The sequence below is a fragment of the Syngnathoides biaculeatus genome, chromosome 10, assembly GCF_019802595.1.
Source record: "Syngnathoides biaculeatus isolate LvHL_M chromosome 10, ASM1980259v1, whole genome shotgun sequence".
Taxonomy (NCBI): domain Eukaryota; kingdom Metazoa; phylum Chordata; class Actinopteri; order Syngnathiformes; family Syngnathidae; genus Syngnathoides; species Syngnathoides biaculeatus.
In genome coordinates, this window is record NC_084649.1 from 1,729,745 (window position 1) to 1,749,526 (window position 19,782).

At 38.9% G+C, this 19,782-nt stretch overlaps 1 protein-coding gene and 1 long non-coding RNA gene across 2 annotated transcripts in view; both read left to right on the forward strand.

The window, feature by feature from the left end:
• LOC133507720 (band 4.1-like protein 1) overlaps positions 1-11,166 on the forward strand; it is a 101,456-nt gene extending 90,290 nt beyond the window's left edge. Inside the window, exons 21-23 of the mRNA XM_061833065.1 lie at positions 6,639-6,719; positions 7,644-7,754; positions 10,541-11,166. Of these exons, the coding sequence (XP_061689049.1) occupies positions 6,639-6,719; positions 7,644-7,754; positions 10,541-10,552 (204 nt within the window). The 3' untranslated portion in view covers positions 10,553-11,166. The remainder of the gene's footprint in view (positions 1-6,638; positions 6,720-7,643; positions 7,755-10,540) is intronic.
• On the forward strand, positions 741-3,164 carry LOC133507721 (uncharacterized). Its single transcript, XR_009796879.1, has 3 exons — positions 741-1,722; positions 2,175-2,291; positions 2,633-3,164. It is a non-coding gene; the product is annotated as an uncharacterized LOC133507721 (long non-coding RNA).
• Positions 11,167-19,782: the final 8,616 nt, after the last annotated feature.

The window sequence follows — 19,782 nt, forward strand, 5'->3', positions numbered from 1 at the left end:
TGAGATGTGGCTGCACTTGGACTTGAACCCATTGACTTGAAAGAAATCCTGCAACTTTGACCCAATCACTGAGAAACCAAAATTCACAATTCATTCATTCATTTTACAGCTATCATCTGTTGCTATACTACAGTCAAATATGAAAAGTGACAACATATTAGTTAAGACTTTAGTATTATTTACTGGGTGAAAGTGTACAAAGACTGATTTACAATGTTCCCTCTCTACAACATGGTTCACTTTACGCGACCCTGTTATTCCATAAATTTTTTTGTGCGTGTAATTTTTTTACAGCGTATGAATGCACATTTTGTTCTGTATTCTGATTCGGTAAAGGAAAACTCAAATGGTGTTCTACATCGCGATTGGCTAAGGCACTGTAGACCATTGTCTATCAATCTCATCGATGCCAAGTGTCCTGTACAGTACAGAATGCGTTCATCTTACCTAGTTTACATAGTTGTTCAATGCGAGCAGTGTAGCTCTTTTGTGCTGGAGGAAGAAGAGGACACAAGTGTTGAGAAAGTTGAGGAGGATGTACTAACACTCGATCGTTTGACAACCATGGTAAATGAACTTCAGGAAACTGTACAACTATGGGACCCCTTGATGTTTCTCAAACATAATCGAAGGTGGCATGTCTGTTAATGAGTATATTCCCGCCCAGAAGAAAAAAGGAGCACCAGCAATGAAACTTTATTACGGAGCCCCTAAAGGGATAATAGGAAAAAAAACTTGTTTCTCATTGTAATGAGTAAGTTTCTCATTGTAATGACTAAATTACTTATTGTAATGGGTAAATTTCTCACTGTAATGAGTAAGTTACTCATTGGAATGAGTAAGTTTCTCATTGTAATGAGTAAGTGTAGAGAAACGTCTACCTATGCGTCATAGCTTATTTAGCTGCTAGCTAGTGGTAGCGTCCTGCGTTCAGGTAGCCGTAAAGTACAACTTGGTTTGCGCATGTCAGCTGAGAGAAAGGCAACAGAAGAGGACTTGGTCTCTTTCCTCAAAACAAGGAATATACCTGACAGTGTCATCGATCAACTGAATGAAGATAAGGTGAGTATAACTGTCAACTTTTTATCATACGAATATAGCAGTATAGGCTTCCTTTCCGCTTGCTAGGTTATAATGATGGACATTTGTAACCTGTCTTTCTTCTTACAGAGCGATAGTAACGTCACATGTGTTATGACAGATAAAGAGTTAGGACAGTGTTTCATCAGATAAGGATACTGACTTGCACTCAGAGCATTTTGTCGTCGGAGAACCCTGACAAACAAAAACCTGTGTGGAAGTGAGGCTTTAAAGACGGTTCGGGAATGTGCGAAGAGCAACTCCTGACCAGGGCACTGTTAGAAATAAAGGTGCTGTCAAAGTCACACGCTGTGTTGAAATGGGGTGGCTCCACTTTCAGAACGGCTCATATCATCAAGTCAGAGCAAGAGGTGGAGGTGGAACACGACATTTTCCGTTGACAAATCAGCTGGAGACAGGCAAAGACTTGTTTTTTCCAAATGGACTATCGCCCAAAGGACCAAGTGAAGACTTTGACTTTGATGTACATGATTATAGTCATAATTTAGGGCCTCATGATGTCAGCTATACGAGCAGAGTAAACTAGCCATGCTGTGCATCTACACAACCTCTTAAACAAAAGTAATCCAGCTCTCTGATGTGTCCTCGCACTTCAAGCCCACAGATGATTGACCAATGAAGGTAAGGTAGCTTCTCTTACGTGTGTTTTTAATACATAGGTTACAGCACATGTTAAAATAGTAAAGATAACATTTTAAGTTTGAAATTTGTGGCAAGAGTTACAGTACAGCTTACAAGACTAGTGTTGTTGACCAGCTTGTTATCCATCCATCCATCATCCATCCATCCATCCATCCATCCATCATCCATCCATCCATCCATCCATCCATCCATCCATCCATCCATCCATCCATTTATTATCTGAGTCCCAAATCTTCAGAAAGGTTGCGAGTGCTGGTGCCTATGCCTGCTATCTTTGGGCTGGAGGTGGGGTACACCCTGAAACCTCAATTGCAGGGCACATATAAACAAACAACCATTTGCACTCCCATTCACACACAACAACAATGTGGCAGGATAACCAAATATGCAATGTGCTGATCTAACGACTTTCTTTATTATTGCCAATGCAGAAATGATCTCTGAGGAGACGATCTTGCAGACATCAGCACAGCAGGACTGGAAACAACCAAGTGGCTCTCTCAGGAGCTCCTTTTGCTCTAGATCCAGCACCCAGTTGCTCAATGCAGGTAAACCATGGAATAGTCTGTAATCTACTGAGTATGGAACAGGTATTGTAATAATTCCTGCCAACTTGTTTAAAAAAATATTTTTTTAATCCAAACAAAATGGATCAAAAGTTAGTTTCCTGTAGTGACATTTAGGTTACATCTAAATTACACATTAGCAAATGGGAGCCCATAAGGTGACATGAAAGACAATAAAAAAAACTTTGCTTGTTCTTGGAATACATTTTCAAAGTTCATTGCAAAATTTTCATGCGATTGGATTTTGTGAGGAAAAATAATTTTTTTCCCCATGTCACTTTTTTTTACATGCTTTTAGCTATTTTTCTTGTCATCAATAACAGAGAGGAGCGCAAATGAATAACTGAAGTTCAGCGTCCGAGATGACCGACACAGAAGACCTACATCCTCTATCTTCTCTAGTTCTCAGACTGTCAGTAGCCATACATGGTTATGAGGGAGGCCATGGTGAACAAAGGTTTGGTGACATTTTGGATCCACCACTTGTCCTTCCTATGGAAGCATGCCCTGATGATGATGAAGTACACTTTGGACCAACTACTGGCGTTGTTGATGGCCAAGACTCCACCCAACTTATTTCAAGCACCATTTTCACATTGATCATGATTTTATTGCTCCTTTTATTCAATTGTTGACTTGGTTTAACACCAGTTAAAAAAACAAATGTGTGACACAAAATGATATTGATGGCTGTTTTTTTTGTTTCACAGATGCTCACCAAATAGAGTAATGGCCCGGGTCATTAAATATTTCTGTATAACCAGAAGAACACAGTTGCTTCAATTCAACATTTTGTGGGTTATCCTGACTGGCTGCCTGAGAATCTACACAGACATGAAGCAAATACTGTTTTTTGGGCCAGTATATATTTTTAAAAATAGATCCATTAATTAATTAATGGGGATGCGCAATGAAGGTGGTGCTTTGAGAGAAAGCACATCACACTGTGGCCTGCAACAAAAAAAAGTCTCGACACCCCTGTAGTAAACCGTAGTGGATTGTGAATACATGTTTAAACAAATGTTCAGTTAAGGAGTCCAAAGGTAGTTACAGTAGGTCTCAAATTAGAGGGCAGTTATTATCTCATGCCACAAATGGAGGTATAGATCCAATCCCTGATAATGATCAGCTGAAAGATGCATCTGTGACTCCACCATCAGAACATTGCAGATGTTGTAGATTTCTGTGTCACATGGCACTGCTGGACAAAATCTGCAGTCACTCCAATACAACTGCACATCAGTTTTGTGAACTGTAGATATGCAGTCATAAGTTGAGTAGAGTTCTGGGAACGTGTACATGATTTGCCGACAGCCACTGGGTACTCTGGCATTCTTTGACGGTCTGATGATCTGTGCATCCCACACACGGATGGTCTCATCTAATTCATCATGGAGAAGAGGGTAATGATGCTGCATTATCGATAGTCAGAGAACAATTTATTATTCATGTTATGTTGGGGATTTTGGTGATAGGATATCTTCAACAAAATCATTTTAAAAGTTACTGTTTTTATTACACAAATGGGGGGAAAATAACATGAAATAAAGTGTCCAATTGCAGAAAATTAGATGTGGCTTCAGATGTGACAATACCATGTACAGTTCCGGACTGACGTGAAAGTTAAGTATTGTTCTTACAATACAGTACAGGCCAAGAGTCTCGGCACACTTTATTTAAGTAACACAGAAGGCTATAATCATTGAATCGATTGCAAGTGCATCTGATTTACTACTCTACTTAAAAGGAATATATACACACATAGTTAAATACAAGAACAACTACTTTGTTAATGTAACTTCCTGTTGTGGATACGGGATGAATAGGGCTACACCGTAAGCATTTTCATTGTTTGAAAATTGTACATTAAATTACACATCTTACCTGAATTATTCCCAGGAAGCAGAACTGAATGAGATTTCTGTCCAAATATGTCCTGTCGAACAAACCACTGTCTTTCAAGTCACTAAAGATGTAGAATTCAAGTGATTGCCTTCTGAAAAAGCCCCACCAACTCTGTATGCGCTGCTTACCTATGCTTGCGCCTTCGATGTAACAATCAATACTGGTGCCATCATGAATGTTGCGACAGAGATATCGCTGAAAAGTCTCTGACTTTAACATTCTCTGTCCCCCGGTCGCCTCTCGCTATCCTTGGACTACCACGTAGTTGTGGACTGCCTCCATGTAGTAGCCTCCAACAATATTTGGGTCTTTGCTGGTTGTGAAGGCATTCATCCAGATGATTTTGCGGGAAAATCCATCAATGCAGCCGTTAATAGATATCTCAAATGGTTTCAGTTTATTGTATGAGTCGAAATACCAAATGTATTTGGGACATTTTGTGAAATAGCTTCGGCGATGGAGGCATCCCCTCCTACTGAGTTCAACATGTCTTGGATCAAGTTATTTTAAAATTAAGCTTACCTGTTCCTTTGTGACATGTAATCCATCCTCTTAGCATTTTGTGTACATCCACCTGTACCCACAGAGCCGGCCAGATGTTTGTAAATGTTTTTGGATAAAATGAATGATGAATGATAAAGCCGAAGACAGTCGATGGAGGGACATTTCTGTATTTATTTAGAGTTATGTACTTTTAAAAAAAAATCTAAGAAGGTTTGAACTTCGTGAGTTCTAAAATGAGAGGAATGTGACAAAATGTTAATGCCCGTCAGAGAAAAGTAAATAAAGTGGGGGTTAGGGGTTTTACAGCCTTAAAACATATATAAGAAATAAAAAAACATATTGCAAATAAAAAAACAATAGCTGAAAAAATATCCTCCAAATGAAAAAAATATCCCGTAAATGGAAAAAAAAAACATCTAATGAATGAAAAAATGTTAAAAAAATGAAAAAAAATCAACTTGTACGACACATTTCACCTAACGTGATATTTTTGGAAGGTAACCCCCACATTAAACAAGGGAACACGATACCTGTTTCTTATTATCTTTAAATGGTTTACTCACTGATGGGAACCTGTTGTCAAGTAACTGTCACAGAAGTTATTCTTTCACATGCTACCTAAAGTAATAGTTTAATGAAACAAACAGAAAAAAACAGTACAACATACATCAGCAATAAATGTGACTGTTAAATAAGGTATATATTCGAAGAACCACTGTTTACATACACAGAAACAAAAACAACAATAATGTAACAAAAAGAACATCGTTTATTGAAAAAAAAACCACATTGCATTGTGGGAATCATGGATCTTGACATCATGCATGCTCGTTTTAATTAGCATTAGCAAGGAGCTTTGTGAGCAATCACGCAAATTGTTATATGGCGGGCCGGCTGTCCACTGTCTGTCTGTCTGTTCATTCCAGTCTTGTTTAGTCAGTGTAGTGTTCTCAAGAATCAGTCTTGTATGTATTTATTTTTATTCACTTTAGTTACCGATTGATCAGTATACAGCTACCATCTATTCGAAATTAAAATACGTTCTTGACTCTTCCTCGTGGCCTTTTCTTTTTTGCCTGTTTTTGTCAGATTTTTACACTGTGCCCCCTAGTGATACAACTGAGATGCCACAGTTGGATAAAATTATGCCTTTATAAAAAAGATGACAAACATGTTACTCTTTTTTTGCTGATACTCAGAATAAATGCCTTTTTATATTTCTGTGTTTGATTATCTAAAGGAGAGGCCCCAGAGCATTGGTTTGGTAAACCAGGAATCGAGAGTTCATATCTCAAAGGGGCCTCTGCTCGCCATGAGCGGTTGCCTCGATAAGGGGATCCGGTGTAAAAACTGTGCCTAACAAATATGAGCGTTCATCTGAGATGTCACGCTGTGGCGACCCCTAACGGGACAAGCCGAATTAAACTTACTATTGTTGATTATCTAAAAGAGGAATCCAACTGGTCTTTCATTAGTAAGGGAAATGTCTCATTTTATTTTTTTCACAATTGATAGTTTAACCAAGGATGTAATAGAGAGAATTGTCAGTAGAATACTCGATTACTAATTGCTGCACTCCTGAATGCAAATTCTTATTGGTGACAGGTCTGTCACTTTAGAAATTAAGTGAGAAAAAGTGAATACAAATAAATAAAATAACATTTTAATAGAATAACTGAAAAATACTATTAATAGGTTTTGAATGGGAATTAAACTAGGGACTTGACTTGGGACTTGAGGGCAAATATTTGACACATACTTGTGACTTGCAAAGCAATAACTTGGTCGCACCTCTGCTAGAAGATGACGTGTTTAGATATAGTTTGTTGTTTACATGCGTGAATACAAAAATGCAAGAAATGTGATCAACTTCTTAGAAATTCTTTTTCAAATTAATATCATTTTGTTTGTATGCTGCAGACGGTCAAAGGAAGCTACTCAGAGACCAGAATTGAGAAAAGGATTATCATCACAGGAGATGATGATGTAGATCAAGATCAGGTGAGCAGGAGTACCATAATTTCTCATGTATAATGCGCATTCCCTGCTCCCAAAAATGTCAAGTCAATGGTGGGTATTATACATATGTATAGGGGGAAATATTGTTTCCCATTTTATAAATGTATGCCCACATCTAGAGGTTATGATAAAGCTGGACATGTTCATTCCAATATGCCGCCGCCATCTAGAGGTTATGAGAAAGCTGCCCACTTTCATTGTCAGATAGAGTTTATGAAAAATGTTTACTTACTTTCATTTCAATCTGACAGGGGTACATATGACTGCATAATATGTACAGTTGTGGTCATACGTTTACATAACCTAGCTGAATTTGTAAAATATTACTTGTTTTTAAACATTACTGATGACTGAAAAACAACCATCATTAATTTCTTCCCGAGGATTTTTTCATGTGGTAATAATGCTTTTCTGAAATGCTTGATGGTTTCATTTGAATGTCATTAAAATAAAATAAAATCACTCTGTCCTTCTTGTTTTCCGTAAAGAATTGAACTCATCTTACAAATTCTTCCTGGGTAATCAAACATATGAGCATATCTGTGTGTTTTCTAATTCACTAAATAAAAGTAGGGCTGTGAATTTAAAAATACTGTAATAACAAGTAAATCAAAACTGTTTTGTGTTCAAATAAAGTGCTGAGCTTCAGAATGATTCTTTGAAAAATCTAACAAAACACAGATAATACTTCATGTCTTAATCAAAGGGGGAGAAGCAAAATCATGGGTTGTAAAATGCATGATACATAGATGGGTTTCCCAAAATTTTCAGGTCAATTTTGTGAGTGTGTATTATACTTGGGTATCCATTATACATGAGACAATATGGGAACTGCAGAGTACTCATGACATGACACGCTAGCTGACCTGAGCGCTTCTTCCTGACCTTGTTATGGCTTGACCCCAGGCTCTTGCCATGGCAATCCAAGAGGCCCAGCAGCAACACCCTGACATGCTTGTGACCAAAGCGGTGGTGATAAAGGAAACAGATTCTCCCACTGAGGACCAAAAACAGAAGGTAAAGGAACATTACGTCTCCCTTGAGACTACCCATTACAAGTTATAATATAAACAAAAATCAACGACAGTGTATCTCTACTTATGAACATCTCTTGTAAGAAAAATTCAGGTTATAAAATGCCTCCTCAGAAAAATATTGCCTATAGTTACAGAGGAAGAATACAGGATACAAAAGGAAAAAATAGACGCTGGATTCGCAGCGCCCAAATTCCACCGAACGTAAACATCCTGTATCTTGGGCTGCGTGGCACGATAGAGGTGCTCTCCCATTAGCTATCGTCGTAGCATCTTCCTGGCATCCTATTGGCTACAGTAGAAGGGAGATCACTCTTTACCCATGATGCACATTCTGTTTCCTGGTTTGTGTGGCGCGATAGAACTGCTCTCCAATTAGCTATCGCTGTAGCATCTCCCTGGCATTACATCGGATAGGAAGGAAGTCAAACTTTAACCATGATGCACTCCCTGTATCTTGGTTTGTGTGGCATTATAGAGCTACTCTCCCGTTGACTATCACTGTAGCATCGACGTGATTCTTTACCCATGATGCTTTTCATTTCCCCTGGACACTTGACAATCACTGAATCATGCTAGCACAAATTGGAAAAGTACAACTTTTTCGCTTGTTTTTCCTCCATTTGTTTATTCATCTTTATTCAGCATGGGCCCCAAGAAACTTTAATGGAATTAAGTGGTGTATGTGCGTACAGTCGTACATATGTTTTCTCTCAGCTATCAAATGTTTGCCTCCTCCTCCATCCCCCAACTATGCCTTTTGCTTGTTACTCACCCTTCTCTTCACATAGTTACTCAACACCAAAGGTAAATGAACATAATTTTCATGATTCTTTACTTACAGTACCATGTAAAAGTATTCGCCCCCCCTTGAACTTTTCAACCTTTTGCCACATTTCAGGCTTCAAATATAAAGATATAAAATTATTTTTTTTTGTCACGAATCAACAACAAGTGGGACACAATCGTGAAGTGGAACAGAATTTATTGGATATTTTATACTTTTTAACAAATAAAAAACTGAAAAGTGGAGCGTGCAATATTATTCGGCCCCTTTACTTTCAGTGCAGCAAACTCACTACAGAAGTTCAGTGAGAATCTCTGAATAATTCAATGTTGACTGATGATGATAAATAGAATCCACGTGTGTGTCATCATCCACATCTCAAGGAGCACTGTGCAAGCAATCATATTGAAATGGAAGAAGTATCAGACCACTGCAAATCTACTAAGACCCGGCCGTCCCTCTAAACTTTCACCTCGAACAAGGAGAAGGCTGATCAGAGATGCAGCCAAGAGGCCCATCATCACTCTGGATGAACTGCAGAGATCTACAGCTGGGCTCCCATGGAATCACTCTTTCGCACCACCTCTAAAGAACTCCAAAAAGGGTGGGTACTCTGAACTGCTGTTTGCTGCCTACTACAAACAACAGTCAGGACCCATCCACCCACCCAAATGCAGAGGGAGGCCACCCTATCGTTCAATGGGGTGAACCCCAATGTACAGCCGGCGAGTTGGAGGGGGGGCAATTAGTATACCCACAAGATGCTTGGTGGTGTGGGCAACTCCAGAGTGGAAGAGAGTCCAACCCCTCTCAAGAGGACTGCAGCCAGCGCCAAAGCCATGTGTGGAGGCGAATCCAACTATATCTAGTCGGAACTTCTCGACCTCACAGACCAACTGGGTCTCTTTCCCTGCCAGATAAGTGATCTCCCAAGAAATAGCTTCTGTAGACGGGAATTGGATCGCCATGGTCCCTCCCTTCAGCCAACCATCCAGCTGGAACTGCACACAACCCATATGACCATATGGTAAGTCTATGGGCAGGGGGACCCACATTAACTTTTCAGGCTGGGCCCCATGGGAGCAGGCCAGGCCGTCAAGCGCTCGCCTTTGAGCCACATCTCCAGGGTTTGCCAATGTGTGAATGGAAAAAATTCTGCTCATAGACCTTCTGGTGTATTGCAACAATATAATGATGCTCTCTCCACTAGCATTAACAGTAAAGACAGCTTGAAAGGACCAAAACGAAAGGACCAGAAAACACCAAGATGTGTTAGTTTTCATGGAAAAGGCATCTTAAGCATAAGAAGAAAAATGCTTTACAGTACATCCCAAAATATAAATAGTGTATTCAGAACTTATGAAACTCAATTTCAGATACCTAATGGTAAAGATATATATTTAAAGTTTGAAAAATATTATTTCACTGTTGCTATTATTGCTATTACTATTACTAGAATTATTTTTTTTTCTTGGGCGGCATGGTGACGCTGCTGGAAAGCGTTGGCCTCACAGTTCTGAGGACCCAGGTTCAATCCCAGCCCTCCCTCTGTGGCGTTTTCATGTTCTCCCCATGCCTGTGAGGTTTTCTCCAGGCACTCCAGTTTCCTCCCACATCCCAAAAACATGCAACATTGATTGGACATTCTAAATTGCCACTAGGTGTGATTGTGAGTGTGGCTGTTTGTCTCTATATAGCCTCTGATTGACTTGCAACCAGTTTAGGGTGTGCCCCGCCTCCTAACCCGTTGACAGCTGTGATAGGCTCCAGCAGTCCTGTGACCCTTGTGAGGATAAGCAGCAAAGAAAATGGATGAATGGGATGGATGGAAACAAATTTGACCTTTTGATGGAAAACAAGTCCCAATAATTCAAATATTGATATCAGTAAAATATATTGATTTATTCAGTGGGCCTTTCTTGACTGTTTGTGATCAAATTGTATTAAAATGGTCCACCTCTTGTTCATGTCATATTCCCTAGTTACAGTCCTGATTGCTTATGGTGGCTCCTGGGGTGGTGGAAGACATGAGAGGATTCGCCCCTGGTGCAGCATGTCATGAACTTGATAAAAGGACAACTGTATTTAGTCCTCCTGAGTAGACACTTGACAGCAGACTGTGATCCACGAAGCAGTAGACCACAACCTCCCTTGTCCTTTAAGACAAATCAACTGTGACCCTGCCTCTGACCTGATCCAGACTCCTGTCACAGGGACCCCAGCCCGAATTAGTCAGGATGGATCGCCTGCTTGAGAGATTATTGGGTCACAGATTTCTTGTTTTGATTTGGTGTTATTGATTTATATTTTACTGCTTACAACCCTGCCACATTACCATTTATTTACAAATAATTTCCTTCGATGTTACAGACATATTTCTTGTACCATTATCATTGAGTAACAAATGGTTCTGAAGAAAGAAGGGGCACAATCCTGGTGGTGCAGGTTCCACTATGGCACCACCTACGAGTTACAGCACCTTCAACTATCTTACCACCCTTTTACATATTTGTCTATAGAGAATCAAATTTATGCCCAGTGTCTGCTTGATGAGTAAATATGTATATTATGAGATTATTATAACCTGCATGATTCAAAGCAGAGGGAATTTAAAAAAACAAACAAGTAAAAACAAAAAAAAAACAGTTCATGTACAGATGTCCTTGTGTGACAGAAATAATACTTTTTTTTGTTGGGAAAATTAGTTAGTCCACTAAGCAGCAAAGACCTTACGATACAAATCAATTTGTGGGAACATTTCTTGAAATCTGTGGGCCAAAGGATGTTGATAGAGACATTGGGATATCGGTGTGGTCAGAACAAACACATTCATGTGGGAATCTGCTTTGCAATCAAGATAATGATGAACATTGTTCGTTTTCCATTTCCTGCCATCACCATGAATGCTTCCATTGAGATGGTCTGTTTTGGGTGTGGGATTTTTAGAGCAATTTTATTATTAACGTATGTTTCAGAAATGTTTACGCTTTTTTTTTTAAGGTCCTACTTACAAAGCAAATGCTTTTTTTGGTTTACATGATCCAATATCATATGAATGTTATTCTTGGGATCTTAAGCATTTCAGACTTTGGTTGTAAACATGCTGAAATGTCACTGTTGAAGGTCCTAAGTCCTGTGTGAAACATCAAATTACAAAATGTGTCTTTGGCAAATTGAAAATATTCTCTTACCCCAATTGGCAATACCGTTTGCACAGTGAATATAAAAAGTCTACACACCCCTGTTTAAATGGTTTGCTTTTATAATGAAGTTACTGTATGTGTTGAAAATAGTTTTCCAGCATTACTTTGACCTATAACTTTTACAACTCAATTGTGATTGTTAAAAATGTTTTTGAGAAGTCAACAGAAACAACAAAAATAACATAATGTGTCCTCACCTTCTTATAATCAGCATAGGCTCTCCAGCAGAAGCCTGTAGGTTTTGTGCTAACCCTTGCTTCAAAGTAGCCATAGTTCCTTCCAGCTGAAGAACAACAGCTGCCATCACAGTGCTTCACTGTAGCTATGTTGTTTATTTAGTGATGAGCAGTGATAAGTAAATAATTTTTACACCCAAAAAGTTCAACCTTGGCTTCTTTGGATTATAACAATCACTGGGGAATATATTTTCATGCTTTGATTAAACCAAGATTGAATATATGGGACAAATACTCCAAAAGTTATGTTTGGCATGAACACAGGATTGTTTATCACCAAAACAACACCATCCATCTACCCATTTTCTGAGCCGCTTATCGTCACGAGGCTGGGGGGAGTGCTGGAGCCTATCCCAGCTGTCATCTGTCAGGAGGCGGGGTCCAATCTGAAGTGGTTCCCAGCCAATCGCAGAGAACTTCACATTCGATTTATTTTTTCATTACAACCAGTGCTACGAAAAAATAAGGTATAGACCATTCAGTGCAATGACAAAGATAAAAATATATAAAACTTTCAAAAAATTAAGATGCTTACAGTGAACAACCCTGATGGGAGCTAAATGCTGTACACACTTGTCCAACCGCATTTTTTCAAAATTGTATTTATTACCTCTCAAAAACATTAAAAAACATCAACTGAGTTGTATAGACTATTGGTCACACCAATGGTGGGTAAAGATTTTAAATGATTTCCAGCCGTTTTCCATGCCGCTTATCGTCATTGGGCTTGCAGGTGTGCTTGAGTTTATCCCAGACGACTTCGGGCTTACCTTGTACTGGTTTCCAACGAATCACAGGACTTTGAAGTTATTTCCTTTGGCTACTTTCTTATCATAACAAAAACCTGACATTTGAACAAGGCTGTGTAGACTGTATATCCTCGGTAGAGTTCTTCCACATCAGCCACTTGCAGGCAACCCGAAGGCCTGTAGACATTTCAGTGATATTCGACAACAGTGATCCTCAATCACTGTGCCGTGGCACTTTAGTGGGTTGTGAGAGATAGTCAGGTGTGCTGCAGGATATTACCCAATTTCACTTATTGGGTCTGGAAATTATTTATTGACGACAAGCAATGCATCTATTCCTCTTTCTATCTGTCAAGAACATACCATTCAGGCAGCCAAAATGATTAAATGCTCCATTACATAGAAGAAGGTAAAATACTGGTGTATTCATCATTAATGAAGTATAAATAATTTTTGTGACATTTTGTGTTTTCTGGTGTGTGAGATTTTTCGAATGTAAAATATGTGCCTTGGCTTAATAGGGTGGGTCACACTGTCTGAGAAGATATTGTGGCATCTTTATGCCTTTTAAATTTTGCAATCTTATTGCAACCTTAGCCAGGTGTGCGAAAATCAATGTGAGCCACTACAATACCAATGGCAAAAGCCCAAAACTAAACCGCTATTGCTTTGTTGCTAATTGTTTGCATCAAGCGAGATGACATGAGGATGAACAGAAAGAAAGATCAAAGGTAATATCTTTTGCCTGGGTCTCGTTTTGTTGGTCAAAAAAAATAAAGTGTTTGTATTATTTTGAATATCAAACAGGGTAATCTGTCGTGTTGTTGTTCATTCAGCAGATTTAGCTATCTGTTGTGTGATTGATCCAACTCATTGCTCTTGTCATAATTTCCTTGTGCTTGACTTGTGATCAATCCAGTCAACAGTACCGTGAAAAAGTATTTGCCCCCTCCTGATTTCTCTTTTCTGTTGCATTTCTCTTACATACTTTTAATATCACTCAAAGACAACCCAAGGAAATACAAAATGCAGTCTGCAAATGACAATTACATTTTTTAAGGCACAACAAAACACAAACCTTTATGACACTTTATGTAAAAGTACAGTAATTGGCCTCTCAACTTAATAATGGGTTGTGTTACACTTGGCAGCAATAATTGAAATCAAACATTTGCGATAATTAGTGATGAGTCTTCCACATTGCTCTAGGGGATTTTTGTGCTACTCTTCTTTCGAGAATTGTTTCAACGGCGCCACATTGGATGGTTTTCTAGCATGAGCTGTATATTTAAGATCACACCACAGCATCTGAATGGGATTTAAGTCACATTGACATATACTTGGCCACTCCAAAACTTCTTTTTTTTTCTGAGCCATTCAGAGGTGGGTTTTCTGGTGTGTTTTCGATCATTGTCCTGCTGCATGGTCCATAGCACTCGAGTTTGAGGGCACAATCACAGCAAGTTGTCCTGGTTTGAGGTAGCAAAGCAGTCCCAGACTCTCACACTGCCACCACTATGCTTCACTGTTGGCATAATGTTTTTTTTTATCAAATGCTGTGCCATTTTTACACCAGATGTAACGGGCCACAGAATGTTTCTCCAAAAGTGTTGAGGATCCTCAGGACTGTTTTGGGCAAATGTGAGACAAGCCTTTGTATTCTTTGCTGGCAGCATGGTTTTCTGCCTGGGAACTCTCCCATGGATACCATTTTCGGCCAGTGTCTTATGGAAGAGTCATGAACATTGACCTTAACTGAGGCAAGCAAGGGCTGCTGGCCTTTAAATGTTGTTCAAGGTTCTTTTGTGACCTCCTGGATGAGTCACCGTGGCACTGTTTGAGTAATTTTAGTTAGTTGTTCACTACTGGGAAGGTTTGCCACTGTTCCAAATTTTATCCATTTGTGGATAATGGCTCTGACAGTGGTTCTCTGCATCCCCAAACCCATAGCAAGGGCTTTGTAACCTTTTCCAGATGGATGGATTTCAATCACTTTTTTTCTGATTTCATCTTTAATTTCTTTGGCTCTTGGCATGATGCATTTGTTCTGGAGATCTTGTAGCCTATTTCATGTTCACTGACCAATTTTAAATAGGTGATTTCTTGATTGAACAAGTATGGTGGTAATCAGTTTGGTTGTGGCTTGTGAAATTGCATTCACCTTTCCCAAATTTGTGGTTAGTCAGAGTGACTTTGTGATTAAACAACAATTACACTTTCACAGAGGTTCATAAATGTTTGGATTATTTTGTATCTTAATACATAAATTCTAATTTGAAAACTGCATTTTATATTCCCATGGGTTAGAATTGGTTTGATGATTTGAAATCTTTGTGTGTGATAGATATGCCCCAAAAAAATCTGACATCAGGAAGGGGGCAAATACCTCATCACTGCACTGTAGTTTCAAAGTTTTGCCCTTTAAGCTCCAGGCACTAGCATCTAGCAAGAACTCAATACATGAAAATGGATGACTATTTGGAGATCTTTGCATTGTACTTGCATTGACCCATTCAATCATTAATGTAATTGATTAAGTAATTAATGTAAACTCAATAGTTTTCAGGGTTTCAGGGTTTTGCTTTTTGGTTTGATCTCATATCAAAGATGTTTAAAGTTGTATTTAAAGCAGTTTTGTGAGGCCTACGCTGCTCCCAGTTTAAAAGACTTATAGTGTTAAATAGCTTATACTGTATCTTGGATGACCTTTCTTTCATACTATACTATGCACTGCTATCATCCATATGGATCCTACTGGTAGAGCCTGAGCCATGTAAGGTGTTGCTGTCAATGTTAATCTTGTGTTACTTGTAAGCAAAACAGTATACTGCTTGTGACATTTGCAATAAGCAGCCGTTTTTCTTATCGTCTGTCTTCTAAAAGGGAGAAAACTGTGAATTGTCATGCGTATGTAATGAAGCGTGTAGAAACCTAGCACACAGTAGGTAATATGTCGTCCTACCAGACCAGTTATGACTTTGAATTTTTTTTTTTCATTTTCCAATGTTCATATCCTGTCCTGTCACATCCAAACACAAACCGCCGATTGGGGTTGATATACAAAGTGGCTAAATAGTTATTGAACACGTCCAAAGGTGCTATTAACATGAAAATTTCACCAGATGATGGGAACAACCCAAATTATCCATACATGCAAATAAATTAAAACAATTCAGTTCAGAAATCAAGCTATGTGGAAAAATTCTGAAATGATACAGGGAAAATGTATTTAACACGTCAAAGGGTATTTATATAATACTTGGTCCAAAAGACAGCTTCCAAACGCCTGTATGGAGAAACTCGTCACACGCATTGTTTTTGGGGTGATTTTGGCACATTCCTCCGTACAAGCAGTCTCAAAATCTTGAAGGTGCCATAGCCTTCTTTTGTGGACCTTCAGTTTCAGTTCTTTCCATAAATTTTTGATTGGATGAAAATCAGTTGATTGGCTAAACCTTTCTAGTAGCTTTATTGATTTTCAACTCAGAGGTTCCTTGGGAGTATGTTTTGGATCATTATCCTGCTGAAAATGTCCATCCTTGTTTCCTTTTCATCATCCCGGTAGATGGCAACGGTTTTTGTCAAGAATGTCTAAGTACATTTTGCCATTAATCCTTCTTTCAGTAAGCTAAATTTACCAGTACTTAGTAATATTTGCTGAAAAGCTTCCTCACACTTTCATGCTCCCATCTCTGAACCTGACTTTTGGGATGCTATTTTTGGAGTGTTGTTGTTCAGCAAACTTTCAATGAACGACAATGCGACATGCTTTTATTTTTTATTTTTTTACTGCATTGTACTGCACATTTCTTACTGTTTTGCTTGTGACAATACAATACTACCTGAATTCCAAGTCTTTTTGAAGCTCTCCACAGATGCCCCTTGGCTTTTGGATAACTCTTGGAAAATTTAGGTGTTGTCTTGGCTTTCCATGCCCTTTTTTGAATTTCCACTTCTTCACGTACTCCATTCTGTTTGGTGTCAATTCACATTATTGCAACTTAATTTGTGATCTTATCTGTTCTCCTTTCTTTGTATGTATGGCTTACTTGAGCTGTTCCCAACAACTGGTGAACATTTCATGTCAATAGCACTTTTGGAAATATGTTTAGTGAGAAAATTGGTGGCATGCTAAATACTTATTTCAGATGCAGAATAATTGAGTATGCGGGAAAACAATAGCTATACCAAGATGCATTTTATTGCAGCACTTCAACTGTTAACTGTTGGCGAAATAATGTATTTGCTTAAGTAAAGTAAACACGACGGATAAAAGAAGTGGTGAGAGGCTACAAATGTTCTGTGAGAAACGTAAGTTACTTATCTATTTAAAAATAGATTAGTTAGTGTTATACTGTAAACTATGTCACATTTGATATAGGTTGTAATGCACCAGGCTGTGAGGGATTAGACATTACATTTAAATGAAAAGACAACATGGCACTTGTGTTATACTGTAAACTATGTCACATTTGATATAGGTTGTAATGCACCAGGCTGTGAATGGATGAGACATTACATTTAAATGAAAAGACAACATGGCACTTGTACTGTATGGAATGTTACATTAATGGGTGCCTTATATTTGGAATGGTGCTCACAGGAGCCCATGTCCAGTTTATGTCCTGATGAGAAAGGCAAATAAAGAACGACTTTTCTTCACAATGCCTTGAGAGTGCAGTCTGGAAAGGATGTGACAATACATACATATTTATAATATATAAAATGGCAACTGTATAATCATGAGCAAGATTCTGAATTGTGTATATGGTATAATTCAAGTTGAAACCAGCATTGATACCAATAATGGAAATGGCTCAGTCTGAAGCATCAAGTTAGCATCTCTTTCAATTCTCCAATGCTTTTTGTATTACATTCTTCTAGTGCATGGTGGTGCGTGTGTATGTGTTGTATTTGCTTTGGGTCTAAAATAAATAAAAATAAAATAAAAAAAAACAAATAAATATTTCAGAATGGGTCAAGGACTGTGTGTGTAAATTCTACTCTTATGGACCTTTTAATGAGAATCTGAAGTAGAGCGTCTCCTTCCTTACCAGCAGAAAAATGGCAGTACAAGGACACAGTACTGTGTCACTTTTGCGTGATCCTATGTTTCCATCTTGTGGCTCAATGGCGTAAATGTAGTTCCAGCTCCATCTAGTGCATATTATGAATATTTAACATGAGAGCTGAAGATTTTAATGATGCGTCCGAGTTTATTTAAAAATATACAAATGGTAACAAATAACCCTAAATTGAGCCCATTAGACTGCGTGGAGGGGGGTACATTGAAAAAATAGGGTTACTTTTATGGTTAATAAAGGCTTTTGTATCTTGACAGCTAAGAGATTAAAGTAGTGAAGGTTAGGTGGCAGCTTTGTTTTTCATGTAACTACCTTCTCAATCAATACCAAATTATTTTTGACTTCTCGTGGGGTTTAAAAGGAAAAATGAATTTTCTGTGTTTCACAACTTCCAAAAATAAAAAAACTGTCCCTCTGTCTGTCCAAACTGTGAAGATCCTTTTCTCCTTCTTTAGTGTCCAACCTGGTGTACATGTCATCATATGACTCTTGTTTGGGCTTCGCCAACTCTACCTTTGCCCTACATCACATCTCAATGTATTACTTTCCCCTCTCCTCAGTTTTCTGTGTCCTACTTCTTCTTCACTAATCTCTTTCGTTGTATGATTTCCCGTACTCTGAGGTTCCACCACCAGGTCTCCTTCTCCCCTTTCCTACCAGAGGATACACCAAGTACTCTCCTGCCTGTCTCTCTGATCACCTTGTCTGTAGTCGTCCAGTCTTCCTGTAGCGCCTCCTGTCCATCGAGAGCCCGTCTAACCTTTTTCCAAAAGGCCGTACAATATTCTTTATTTCTCAGCTTTCCCCACATGTTCTCTGCTCTACCTTTGTCTTCTTAACCTTCCTCCCCGCCGCCAGAGTCATCCTACAAACCACCACCCTATGCTGTGGAGCTCCACTCTCTCCTACCACTACCTTACAGTCATTAACCTCTTTCATATTACATTGTCTTTACAAAATGTAATCCACCTCTATACTTGTGCCTATCCACAACACGTGTTCCTACCTCTTCTGGAAAAGTGTTCACTACTGCCATTGCCATCCTTTTTCAAACATCCACCACCATCTGTCCTTTCAAAGTTCCTTTCCTGGATGACATACTTACCCATCACTTGTTCGTCGCCCCTGTTTCCTTCACCACCATGCCCATTACAATCTGCACCAATCACAACTCTCTCTCAGACTGGGATGTTCAGAACTACTTCATCTACAGTGAAGAAAACAAGTACTTGAACACACTTAGGAATCATGGAGGGGTCTGAAATTTTCATCATAGGTGCATGTTCACTGTGAAAGAGATAATCTAAAAAGAAAAATCCAGAAATCACAATATGTGATTTTTTTTTTAACGATTTATTTGTGTGATACAGCTGCAAATAAGTATTTGAACACCTCAGAAAACCAATGTTAATATTTGGTACAGTTGCTTTTATTTCTAGTTACAGATATGATCGGACAGGGTTCTGGGCTGTCCCTGAGAAACACAGAGCTTCAGCTCCCTCCAAAGATTTTCTATTGGGTTTAGGTCTGGAGACTTGCTGTTATGGTCCTGCCGGTTCCAGCCCTGGCTGTGCAGGTCTCCTACACACCTGCGTTGATTAGGAGGTGCACACCTGCACCTCATCGGCGATAATGAACCACATTACTTCTAGGACCCAGCGGACGGTCTGACTTTGCCAGATCGTTACCATCGATGTAGCATGGGGAAACAAATTAGTAACAAAACCTTTGCTCATGAAGTTTATCTTACATAGGACATATTGAAAATGTACTTTTTAACAAGGTGTGAAGGGATATTGGTGTGGTGTCTCTGGAGTACCTGTCCACCCGTTAAGTGCACAGTTGGAACACAGAGTGCCTCCTCATCGTTTTCCTTTTTTTTCCAGTGAGTCTTTTTTCGTGAGTCCGTCGTCGTACTACCATCACTCTGACAACCATGTTATGATCTTGCT